This window comes from Trachemys scripta, chromosome 1, assembly GCF_013100865.1.
Source record: "Trachemys scripta elegans isolate TJP31775 chromosome 1, CAS_Tse_1.0, whole genome shotgun sequence".
Classification (NCBI taxonomy): domain Eukaryota; kingdom Metazoa; phylum Chordata; order Testudines; family Emydidae; genus Trachemys; species Trachemys scripta.
The window spans coordinates 173,582,919-173,596,645 of NC_048298.1; the positions used below are offsets into that span (position 1 = coordinate 173,582,919).

Here is a 13,727-nt window from a genome sequence, read left to right on the forward strand (position 1 = left end):
CCCAAGACTCATACAAGCTGGCAGTGTTTTTCTGTAATCTTTTTATAATAAACTCTATCTAAATGTTTACAGGATCAGGGACTTAAATGGCTCTGATGTTACAATGTCTGCTGTGAACTCTTTTACCCATATAACTCCAAAAGTTAAAGAAAAATGGCATTGCCAATTCAAGTGCCAATACTCCAGTTAACGTGTAGTTCTACTCTGAAGTGACTTGGTACAAATGGCATTCTAGGGTTCCACACTTGTGTCCCAATCATTTCCACATCAGATTTTCCTCCATTTAGAATATATTTTTTCCTAACTGGCAGCCCTGCAAATGCCGGCTAAGATCTGAAAATCAGGCTGGGTTCTCTGTGGCTCAGGTACCACTCCTGAGTAGAGAAAGATTCCTCAGGCTAAGTGACTTTGATGTGGCTGCAGACATAAAGACAACAGGTGGCTCTGCAACTGTAACTAAGTAAATCAATGTGTGGCTACACAAACCAGAAAAAAAAATCCAGCTGCACTTCAAAAGATGTATGTGTTCTGTGGAGCCCACAATGATAAATAAGGGGAAAATCTTACTTTGTTATTCATACTATCATTATTATGAGTAAGCAGAAAGGTTAAATACACAGAGGAAGGAGATCTGCCAAGTGAGAAGGTGCTATTTTTACATAGTTACTTTGGGAAGCTGAATCACACATTAAACAAAGGACTATTGGGTGTGTACAATGAATTCAATTTAGGCCAAAAAAAATATAACAACACTTCACATCAACAGCAACAAAAAGAGCCATCAGTAGTAACAAGTATTAGATAGTCCCCAGACAGTACCCCATTTCACCGTTGTAAAATCTATAATCAAAGCATCGCCAGATCTGACCTGTACACACAGATGGACCTGTTCAGTCCACTGAACACACCAAATGCACACTTGTTTGGGCAAGTAACATACATACACCTCACAGCAATTTGTGTAAATGTTAGCCACAATGTACCTACTGCTCTGGTTGGGTAGTATGTTAGACTCACTTTGCCTTGATGTAAATGACTGCATGAAGCGCAGGGCAAAGGAGGATCAGGACCATTAGTACTGAGAGGTGGGAACTTTTTCCATTTTCTCACTGTTTTTTCTCTGATGCTAGTAATGACATTTTGAATGGCAACATTATTAACTGTTACAATGACGATCGTTTTAGGAGAAGCAGCCAGTGAGTGAGCCTAGCATTGTGAACAGGCTGAGTAGAGAATATTCCCACTATCTGACTTCTGATATTCATGTACCTGTTGCATCAATAGTCTGATGAATTCATTTTTATGGAGACTTAAACAAACAGCCATGTGAAGGGCCTGATCCAGAGCACACTGAAGTCACATTCTTTAACACAGATCACAAAATGGGTGGAGGATTCTGCTATGCACTATGCATGACTTGTTACATCTAGCACAAGGTCCTATTATGCAGTAGGCTTGCAGACCTTGAACAATTATCTCTTAGTACGAAAGTTTGATCAATAGTGATGCACTGTAAATCTTCTTGTAATGATTTTCACCACCAGGTGAAGGGGACTTCCCTTGAAATAATTGTACTACAGAGACAGAAAGGGAGATTTTTTGTTTGTTTGCCAGCCTTACTTCCTGATCCCTCTGGGCCCCAGCCCTTCCATTGTAATACCTATCAACTTCAAAAATGTGCACTGTTCCTTTTGCGTGCTTTGGGAATTTAACAAGGGCAAAAAAAAAAATCTATAGTACATCAGACAAACTCTACCTTTCAATTTAACACTACATTTCTAATCACCTTATTTTTCCCAGATGGCCAACACCTTCTGAAATATTACAAAAATATTGGAACTCTTTTGGTTTGTTTAAAAACCAGTTCTGGGTGAAGCAAAATGACTTAATTATTTCCTCCACAAATATTTTTCTTATTGTTTTCCGCAGTGTATCAGCCACTGTTCTCCTCCCATACCACAGATGGGGAGAAGGTGATCAGCCCTCTGTAGAGAAAGAAGTGGTTCAGGACTATTTAGAAAAACTGGACGTGCACAAGTCCATGGGGCCAGATGTGCTGCATCCGAGGGTGCTAATGGAGTTGGCGGATGAGATTGCAGAGCCATTAGCCATTATTTTTGAAAACTCATGGCAATCAGGGGAGGTCCCAGATGACTGGAAAAAGGCTAACGTAGTGCCCATCTTTAAAAAAGGGAAGAAGGAGGATCCGGGGAACTACAAGCCAGTCAGCCTCACCTCAGTCCCTGGAAAAATCATGGAGCAGGTCCTCAAGGAATCAATTATGAAACACTTAGAGGAGAGGAAAGTGATCAGGAACAGTCAGCATGGATTCACCAAGGGGAAGTCGTGCCTGACTAACCTAATTGCCTTCTATGATGAGATAACTGGCTCTGTGGATGAGGGGAAAGCAGTGGATGTGTTATTCCTTGACTTTAGCAAAGCTTTTGATAGGGTCTCCCACAGTATTCTTGCCGCCAAGTTAAAGAAGTATGGGCTGGATGAATGGACTGTAAGGTGGATAGAAAGCTGGCTAGATCATCGGGCTCAACGGGTAGTGATCAATGGCTCCATGTCTAGTTGGCAGCCGGTTTCAAGTGGAGTGCCCCAAGGGTCGGTCTTGGGGCCGGTTTTGTTTAATATCTTTATTAATGATCTGGAGGATGGTGTGGACTGCACTCTCAGCAAGTTTGCAGATGACACTAAACTAGGAGGCGTGGTAGATACACTAGAGGGTAGGGATCGGATACAGAGGGACCTAGACAAATTAGAGGATTGGGCCAAAAAAAAACCTGATGAGGTTCAACAAGGATAAGTGCAGAATCCTGCACTTAGGGCGGAAGAATCCCATGCACTACTACAGACAAGGGACTGAATGGCTAGGTAGCAGTTCTGCAGAAAAGGACCTAGGGGTCACAGTGGACGAGAAGCTGGATATGAGTCAACAGTGTGCTCTTGTTGCCAAGAAGGCTAATGGCATTTTGGGCTGTATAAGTAGGGGCATTGCCAGCAGATCGAGGAACGTGATCGTTCCCCTTTATTCGACATTGGTGAGGCCTCATCTGGAATACTGTGTCCAGTTTTGGGTCCCACACTACAAGAAGGATGTGGAAAAATTGGAAAGAGTCCAGCGGAGGGCAACAACAATGATTAGGGGGCTGGAGCACATGACTTATGAGGGGAGGCTGAGGGAACTGGGATTGTTTAGTCTCCAGAAGAGAAGAATGGGGGGGGATTTGATAGCAGCCTTCAACTACCTGAAGGGGGGTTCCAAAGAGGATGGAGCTCGGCTGTTCTCAGTGGTGGCAGATGACAGAACAAGGAGCAATGGTCTCAAGTTGCAGTGGGGGAGGTCCAGGTTGGATATTAGGAAACACTATTTCACTAGGAGGGTGGTGAAGCACTGGAATGCGTTACCTAGGGAGGCGGTGGAGTCTCCTTCCTTGGAGGTTTTTAAGGCCCGGCTTGACAAAGCCCTGGCTGGGATGATTTAGTTGGGAATTGGTCCTGCTTTGAGCAGGGGGTTGGACTAGATGACCTCCTGAGGTCCCTTCCAACCCTGATATTCTATGATTCTATGATTCTATGAGATCAGTAGGTCAGCTAGCCCATCCATCAACAGGCCCCTTTCTCCCTTCCTTTGCTCATTACAAAAGCATAGTTTGCTTAAGTCGCATCCCTTGCCAAGATCCTCCTTTAAAGGCTCTCATTTAGGATTCCTATAAAGCCTGTTTGCCCATTTTGTAGAAAGGAGAAACAAACACTGTATAAGCATTGAGCAACAATATCATAAGAACACAAGAATGGCCATACTGGATCAGACCAGTGGTCCATCTATCTCAGTATCCTGTCTTCCAATACTGGCCAAAGCCAGATACTTCAGAAGGAATGAACGGAACAGGGCAATAATTGAGTGATCCATTTCCTGTTCTCCGGTCCCAGCATCTGGCTCTCAAAGGCTTAGGGACAGAGGATGGAGTTGCCTACCTGACCACCTTGGCTAATAGCCATTGGTGGACCTATCCTCCACAAATTTATCTAATCTAATCTTTATCTAATTCTTTTTTGAATGCAGTTATACTTCTGGCATTGTGTGACAAAGTACTTCCTTCTGTTTGTTTTAAACCTGCTACCTATTAATTTCCTTGGGTGACCTCTGGTTCTTGTGTTATGTGTAGGGGTAAATAACACTTCCTTATTCACTTTCTCCACACCAGTCATGATTATATAGATCTCTACTATATCACCCACCCCCTTAGTCATCTCTTTTCCAAGCTGAACAGTCTCAGTCTTTTCTCTCTCTCCTCACATGGAAGCTGTTCCATATCCCCTAATCATTTTTGTTGCCTTTCTCTACACTTTTTTCCATTTCTAATATATCTTTTTTGAGTTGAGGTGATTAGAACTGCATGCCATATTCAAGGGGTGGGTGTACCATGGATTTATATAGTGGCATTATATTTACCATCTTAGTATCTACCCCTTTCTTAATGGTTCCTAACTTTGTTAGCTTTTTGACTACTGCTGAGCATTGAGCAGATGATTTTAGAGACCTATCCAATGACTCCAAGATCTCTTTCTTGAGTGGTAACAACTAATTTAGAACCCATGTTTTTGTATATGTAGTTGAGATCATGTTTTCAGATGTGCATTACTTTGCATTTATAACACTGACTTGCATCTGCCATTTTGTTGCCTCGTCACCTAGTTTTGAGAGATCCCTTTGTAGCCCTTCACAGTCATCTTTGAACTTAACTATCTTAAGGAATTTTGTATCATTTGCAAACTTTGCCACTTTACTGTTTACCCCCTTTTTGCAGATCATTTATGAATATGTTGAACAGCACTGGTCCCAGTACAAATCCCTGTGGGACCCTGCTATTTCTCTCCAATGTGAAAATTGGCCATTTATCCCTACCTTTTGTTTTGTATCTTCTAACCAGTTATTGATCTATGAGATGACCTTCCCTCTTATCCCAGGACTGCTTATTTTTCTTAAGAGTCTTTGGTGAGGGACCTTGTCAAAGGCTTTCTGCAAGTTCAAGTACACTATATCCACTGGATCATCCTTGTCCACATGTTTGGTGACACCCTCGAGAATTCTAATAGATTGGTGTGGCACAATTTCCCTTTACAAAAGCCATGTTGACTCTTTCCCAACAAATTGTTTTAATCTATGAGTGTGATAATTCTGTTCTTTACTATAGCTTCAACCAATTTGCTTGGTACCGAAGTTAGGCTTACTGGCCTGTAATTGTCAGGATTATCTCTGGAGCCTTTTTTAAAAATTGGCGTTACATTAGCTATCCTTCAGTCATCTAATAAAGAGGCTGATTTAAGGGATAGCTACATACCATAGTTAGTAGTACTGCAATTTCATATTTGAGTTCCTTCAGAACTCGGGGGTAAATGACATCTGGTTCTGGTGACTTGTTACTGTTTAATTTATCAATTTGTTCCAAAACCTCCTCTACTGACATCTCAATCTGGAACAGATCCTCAGATCTGTCACCTAAAAAGAATGGATCAGGTGTGGGAATCTCCCATCCTCTGCAGTGAAGACTGATACAAAGAATTCAATTAGCTGCTCCGCAGTGGCCTTGTCTTCCTTGGGTGCTCCTGTAGCACCTCAATCATCCAATGGCTTCACTGATTATTTGGCAGGTTTCCCATTTCTGATGCATTTAAAAAATTTGTTGCTGTTAGTTTGCATGTCTTTTGCTAGTTGTTCTTCAAAGTCTTTTTTGGCCTGCCAAATTAAACTTTTTCACTTGACTTGCCAGAGTTTATGCTCCTTTCTATTTTCCCCAGTAGGATTTGGCTTACAATTTTTAAAGGATGTCTTTTTGCTTCTAACTGCCTCTTTTACTCCGTTTTTAACCATGGTGGCATTTTTTCCCTTTTACAATTTTTTAAATTTTGGGTTTACATTTAAATTGAGTCTCTATTATGGTGCTTTAAAAAAGTTTCCATGCAGCTTGCAAGTATTTCACCCAGAAAGTGGTCAGGAAGTGTGCAAACATAGGGACTGGTCCAATGTCCATTGAAGCCAACAAAAAGACTCCCACTGATTTCTCTAGATCAGGCCCATACAGCTCTATTTTCCAGGTACTTAAGAGTTTAGCTTAAATCAGTGAAACCAAGGAAATTCAGAGCTAAAGCTGGCACGCTGTCCTCACCTTACCCTGTTGTGTCTAGGTAAGAGGATTTCAGAACAGTGGATGATCTTCATACCATATGTGCTGCCATCCCTTGGACAACAGCATCTGACAAAGGTAGAGACAATGTCGGTCTTTCCTCTTCTAAATGTCTTTGCTTTGCTTGGTTTACTCTGAGTGTAGAACTCATCTATTTAGAAATAATCCTTACCTTTATTACTAGCTTTAGGCTCTGATCCCCCAAACAATTATGCACACGCTTAAATAGGCCTGTGTTATGCAGTCCAACTAATCCCTCCAACAAGCTGGCAAATGAGAGAAAGTCTCCTCATAACTAGATCTGGACAAACAAATGACTTTTTGGTTCAGTGGCCAAACAAGAAAAAAAAAAGTTTCAAGTGAAACAAAATCTTTTAGTTTGGAGGGGTTTGTTTTGTTTTGTTTTGTTTTTACCAGCCCCACCATCGTTCCCCTTTTCTCCCTCTCTTTTTTGTTAAATCTAGATGAATTTAAAAACAAAAAGTTGAAAAGTTTCATTTTTAAAATGTTGAAATGAAATATTTTGACTTTTTCAGAATATCCCTCCTCCCCATCCCCACTTTAATTTTGCCAAAATTGTTCATGGAATTGGAGAACATTTTAGATTGATCCAAAAATTCTTCTGCAACTAATCTATGTACTGATTTTTTTTTTGCCCTGCTCTACTCATAACCATGGTCTCTACCTAGCAGCAAGACATCTATTTTCAAAGGAAGCACAATGGGACAGCCTCACAGCACAGAATACAAGGTTTTGACAATTCTTTCCCAACTTTTTTAGGTTTGTTCCCCAACCAAGAATCTATACTCACTCCGTCTAATTTTCTGAAACAAAGAAATAAAAGAAATAAGCTAAATACATGAAACAGTCACACTTTCTATTAAGGTTTCATTTATCTAGGGCTTTTAAAGAGTTAATAAATCATCAGCTGTCATAATTTACAGACATGAACAGTGTGTGTTACAGACTGCTATAAACACATCAGTAGAAGGTATCATAGATATTATAAACCATGGTGATCAGCAACCTTTTGGACTATGACAACTGACTAACCATCTATTAAAACATCTATTAACCATGCACTAAGAAACTATTTATAAATGGAACCATAATACAAAGCATGAGCCATAAGGAACAGATGTGTACGTTAGCATGCCTCTGTTCTGATGCTGGTAATATGGTTCACATTATTAACTGTAAATGTCTTGCTCCGTGTACTATTTTTGGTTTACTTTTTCTTTAATTTTTTTAAAAAATAAAGACTTAAAAAAAATCAATTAAAAAATCCCAGCACGATTTTCTCTCTTAGAGAACGTCACCAGGCTTCATTGCTTCCTACACAGTGGCTTGTATCATATACTGCCTGATTCCTTCCTAAGCTTCTTCAGGAGAGCCCTATAGCTTTCCCACAACTGATTTTACTACTTGCCATGCAAAATCCCATCAAAAGCATGGAGATTTTGTTCAGACTAAATATAGGTTTTTGTTTGGTTTTAAATTGGGCTTTAGAGCCCTGGTCCTAAAAACACGTGCTTATCTTTACACATGTGAGTAATCTCTCTAAAGTCAACGGGATACTCACATGCTTAAAATTAAGCAGGCGCCTAAGTGTTTGTAGGATCTGGGCCTTAAATTGAAATACAGGTATTTCATACTGGAAAATGAAAGTACCCTAGATGAACATGTACAAAAGCCTCCAAAACCTATCCTAAATAGTTTGGTTGCTTTATGCTATAATATTTAATCATGTTTGTAAAGGGCTGTTCTCACTCCCAGTGAATCATTTCACAGTATATTTTCCAACCTATATTAAACCTCCAGCAAGGATTTTTAAAAAACCACATAAGTTTACATATTAAATTTTAAATTGGATTTGGTTTTTTCCCCACCTCCTTTCCCCTGTGTCTACTTCATTTGATAAGGAGATAGGGATTGTGCATGCTTCTCTAACAGCATACAGGGCAGAAGTCCTTCGAGCAGAACCAGCTGGCAGACAGACAGAATTAGAGCTTTTTAAGTGGCAAGTTATTCTACACTAGCTCCTCCACCAAGGAGCTAGATAAGTGGGGATCAAGAAGCTAGCAGGGCATATCAGGTATGGCTGAGTGGATACGTTGTGGAACAAAAGTACAGAGAGCAGAGTAGAGCTGCAGGAGTCTGCTTGCTAAGTAATGCACAATGACCACTTTAAGTCCTGCTGTATCTCTAGCCACATTTGTTGCCCTTCTCTGGATTCTTGCAGTTAGGAAATATGACAAGATCATTGTCCTGCAATCCCTTCCTCAAGCAACAATCCAGCCAAAGTTAATGGGAATTTTGCCTGAACGAGGAAGAGTCTGTAGCTGAATACTTTAGAATACTACAAACGGTGCTCAGAACTGCCTACAAAAATGCAGAAATGGGTAAAATAGGTTTTCATTTAAAATCTTAAACCTTGTTATTCTACCTTGATCAGTTAATCTGTAGACCTCATCCTTTTGCAAAGAGGATGGAAGGGGAAGGAGGGGTAATTTACCATCTCTAAGTCCCATACAGACCAAACAGGTTTTGTGAGAGGGAACTATGCAGGGGTTGGGAAAGGGGAAATAAAATTCAGCCTCCAGACCATGGGCAGAGCAAGGAGCAGCCACACAGATGCTCCATGGCTGCTGACTCAAACCCATGAATAGGAGCTAGAGTAGGGGCTGCTAACCTTGTGCATCCCTCTGTGTGTGAGTTTCGCTGACGCTGGGTCCACTAGTAATGACTTTCCAGACTTATAGAGAGCCCAGTTCTGCTGGGTATAGAGAATGTGGAGTCCCACTGCATGCACACATCACAACTGTCTATCCCCATGCCACAGAACTGTGGCCCATAGACTTTATTGGGTGAAGTATCCCATTGACTTCACTGGCACTACTCACATAAGTAAAGTTACCCATTGTGACCCAGGGAGCCCCCAGTGCCAACTGAAAGAAGGCAAACCATACCATATCTCACATTAGGCCTGACATACTCATTGCCCCAACTCACTGTTGTTATAATCTACAAGCTGTGTTGTAAGGTACCATATGCAAACTGTGACACACTGGCTATTCATATTATTGTGTGATGTATAAAGAACTATACACATGTGCGGGAAATATGTTCTTAAAAGGCATTTTGCAAGCTGTGCATAAGCCCAGGCTGTCCTAGACAAAGGAATGTTGTTTCGCCTGTTCCCCTGTGTCTTCAATGTACATTGAGCCAGGTGATATCACAGAGGACAATGAAAAGTACATCTGCCTATAAGGTAAACAAAGCCATCAAGCTAAACAAGAGGGATTGGAAGACTGCTTAACAATCACAACAGCGGATGTATCCTGCACCCCGAGGAAGCCTTTCTGGTTCTTGAAACAGAGACAATAGACTTTGGGAAATTTAAGTGGAAGCAGAAAGCCATTTTGGCTTCTACCACCTGGGGGATACAAGAGTCCAGAGCTCTTGTAATCTGAGAAAGGTGGATCTTTCAGCCGAGGGGGGTTGAAGTCTCTACACACTGACTATAGGGGAGAAATCTGTTTAGACAAAGATTGTAACCTGCTGAAGTTAAGTTTTAAGCACGAGAAAGTGTGTTGTGTTTTGTTTTACTTGTAACCATATCTTTGTCTTCTATTCTTACTTATAATCACTTAATCCTCTGTTCTGTGTTTAAAATCTTGTTTTATTATAAAACCATCTCCATGCTGTAAAACAGGGGTTGGCAACATTCGGCAGGCGGCTCGCCAGGGTAAGAGCCCTGGCAGGCCGGGCCAGTTTATTTACCTGCTGACGCGGCAAGTTCGGCCAGTCGCGGCCCCCACTGGCCGCGGTTCGCCGTCCCGGGCCAATGGGGGCAGCGAGAAGCAGCGGCCAGCACATCGCTCGCCCGCGCCGCTTCTCGTCGCCCCCATTGGCCCGGGACGGTGAACCGCGGCCAGTGGGGGCCGCGATCGGCCGAACCTGCCGCGTAAGCAGGTAAATAAACTGGCCCGGCCCGCCAGGGCGCTTACCCTGGCGAGCCGCATGCCGAACGTTGCCGACCCCTGCTGTAGAAGATGTGGGTCTTCAGTTAACCTATCAGGCTGGTGTATGTTCTGTCTTTGTAGGCTGTGAGCTTAACCTCTGCCAGGGTCCAGTGAGAGGGACTGGACACTGCAGAAAGACTTCTCTGGGAACTCGGGAATTGGGGTTCACTGATTGTTATTTGCAACACAAGCTATGGACTGGCAGACTCCTGAAGATTTTGCTAGCAAGGTAGACAAGCTGGAGTATCAGGAAGGAGAAACATAGCTTAGCAGCAGCAAAGCTCTCTCTTGCATGGCAGTGAGGTAACGCAACTGCTCACGGTTCTAGATGACCTGAGCAAGACATCACACTCATGTACTCAGCTGTTTGCATAACTGGGCCCTATTCACTGCATTGGGGGGGGGCATGCTGTGACCCATAGACTACAGGGTGAATATCACCTAGAGTGTGTACTTTGTTTTATTTAAGCTACATTTTTTCCCCCTCACAGAGGAGGTAAATCCCAAGACGGCTTGACAAATTATTTAGACAGATTATTGGTGACAAATGAGAAAATTTTCTAGGTGCCCTTTAAAATACTTTGTGGAAAATGCAAAATCAGCTGAAATACGTTTAGCAATTACCTTCAAGCTGACAGTGCCTTTTGATGTACGAATCATTCTCAGGCTTCTTGGAATTCTGCCAAAGTGCGCCATTCACATTTTTCCTGTCTAAAGTAAAAGCATGGAAAACATTCACCTGCATTCATATCATATCTGTGAAATAACAGGAAAGTCTATACAATAATATCAGAATGCAAATCAAAGAAGCCCGACAGTACACTGTAGCATCTGCTCAGAATATGGACATGAATAAATGGCTTTCCCAAAGTGGATATTTGATGGATGGATTTTAGTGTGGCAGAGTACAATTGCATCTTCTATTGACATTGCCTGCAGCCTCATCTAACACTGTTTAAACATTTAAATTAGTTTTAATACTATAACCTCTGATCTCAAGGCTTTGACATCAGCATTCTGTGGCTTTCCAGATATCTTTTTCTGGTCTAGGATATATATAAATATCATTTAGATGTATAATGTAATGAACTAGTTAGTGTGTATGAGTACCATTATTTCCTTCTGGATGACATCAGAACTGCCCAAATGTGTATCCTGGGCACTATACGCCTAACACAGATGCCACTTTAGCTCAAATGGGAAGGACCAATGCTTTTGAAACGAGAAGATCAAACTTCTCTCCCCATGGTAAGCTTCCAAGTGGCCATGGTGTGCAGAATATTGATAGCCATGATGCTCCTAGATGGCCACAGTACAATTGTTACAATATAGTGGGCCTCACCCTGCTATTCTCAGAGATCTTTCATTATGAAGGTATTAATTGATTCCATGAAAATGACAGGAATCTGTTATAAATATGGCACTGAATCCTACAGTCCAAATAACATTGCCTTTTAGGAAAGCTTTCCTTATGTAAGGCTGCAGAATCAAGTCCACTATGAGCATATATGTTCTAAAAAGAACATTAAATATGGGAAACTGTAGAACTTCTTGAAATGGGGATTATTTATGACACTGTTAAGCAAATGTGCATCCCTAATTCAGTCAGGATATAAAAAAAATCCTGAATATATAACTACAAATTTTCAAAGACTTCACACTGAAAATCAGCAATTGTAACCTTTACAAAATGAATACGTGTAGAAAATAATAACATTATTGTTTAAAAAGTTTAGCTGACAAAATAGCACCTGTAATCTTACAGCTGATAGATCAGCGGTTGGCAATGTTTGTCATGCGGCTCGCCAGGGTAAGCACCCTGGCGGGCCGGGCCAGTTTATTTACCTGCTGACACAGCAAGTTCGGCCGATCGCGGCCCCCACTGGCCGCGGTTCGCTGTCCCAGGCCAAAGGGGGTGGCGGGAAGCGGTGCAGGCGAGCGATGTGCTGGCTACGGCTTCCCGCCGCCCCCATTGGCCCGGGACAGCGAACCGCGGCCAGTGGGGGCCACGATCAGCCGAACCTGCCGCATCAGCAGGTAAGTAAAACTGGCCTGGCCTGCCAGGGTGCTTACCCTGGTGAGCCGTGTGCCAAACGTTGCCGACCCCTGAGATAGATAATGTAATTTAAGAACAATATGTAACAACTCCAGAAATTTTGCAAAAAATAAATTCCTTCAGTAGCAACTTTAATCATGACCCACAGCAGCCAAGCAAAAACTATTTATTTTTAATAAAGGGAAACGGGAAGAGATTAATTTGACTACATCAGTGGGGTTTCCCTTCTTCATTTAAAAGGATAAAACAAATACTAAACATTCTGCATCTCTGTCTCACTCTGTCCAAAGGCCAGATTCTTTAAAATCTTCATTTGGTTTCTGCATTAATTTGAATTTTTTAGGGGGTTCTGTGAGTAGATGTAAGCTGCAACCTATGCTGATCCAAAGGAAAGAGAAGAAGAATAGTAAAAGATCAATAGAACTACCTCAGGAACTCTTTAAAAACCTGAAAATCAAAAGGAGTCTTACAAAAGGTGGAAATATGGTAAAATTACTAAGGGTGAGTATAAAAGAATAGCACAAACATGTAAGGAAAAAATGCATAAAATGAATTGCACCTAACATGGGATATACAATGCAATAAGAAGACTTTCTATAAATACATTTGGAACAAGAGAAAGACAAAGGAAAGTGTAGGTCCATTACTTAGCAGGGAAAAGAAATCTAATAACAACAGATGACACCAAGAAGGCTGAGATGTTTAATGCCTATTTTGCTTCAGTCTTCACTAAAAAGGTTAATTGTGACCAAATGCTTAACTCAATTAACATTAGTAAAAAGGCAAAGGAATACAAGTCAGAATAGGGAAAGAAGAGGTTAAATAATATTTAGATAAGTTAGATGTATTCAAGATGGTAGCACCTGACGAAATTCATTCTTGATATATAAGGAACTAACTGAAGCAATCTCTGAATCATTAGTGATTATCTTTGAGAACTCGTAGAGGATAAGTGAGGTCCCAGCAGACTGGAGAAGGGCAAACATACAGTAGTTCCTATCTTTAAAAAGAGGAGCAAAGAGACTCAAGAAATTATAGACCAGTCATCCTTACTTCAATATCTGGAAAGATACTGGAACAAATTATTAAATAATCAATTTGTAAGCACCTATAGGATAAGAGGGTGATAAGTAGCCGACATGGATTTGTCAAGGATAACTCACACCAGAATAACCTAATGTCCTTCTTTCATAGAGTTATTAACCTACTGGATGTAGGGAAGCAGCAAAGGGAATATATCTTAATTTTAGAAAGACTTTTGACATAGTCCCACATAACATTCTCATAAGCAAACTAGGGAAGAGTGGTTTAGATGTAACTACTGAGCAGGTGGATGCACAGCTGATAGAAAAAACACACTCAGGGCATATCTATACTATTGTGCTACATTGGCACAGCTGCACCACTGCAGCACATCTGGTGAAGATGTGTTATGCTAATAGGTGAGTGCTC

The 13,727-nt window shown here is 41.3% G+C and overlaps 1 protein-coding gene across 1 annotated transcript in view; it reads right to left on the reverse strand.

The window, feature by feature from the left end:
• The window catches only part of LOC117876980 (putative uncharacterized protein ENSP00000383407), a 57,434-nt gene that overhangs the window by 10,448 nt on the left and 33,259 nt on the right, over nt 1–13,727 (reverse strand). The window contains exon 5 of the mRNA XM_034769670.1: nt 10,844–10,930. Within this exon, the coding sequence (XP_034625561.1) occupies nt 10,844–10,930 (87 nt within the window). The remainder of the gene's footprint in view (nt 1–10,843; nt 10,931–13,727) is intronic.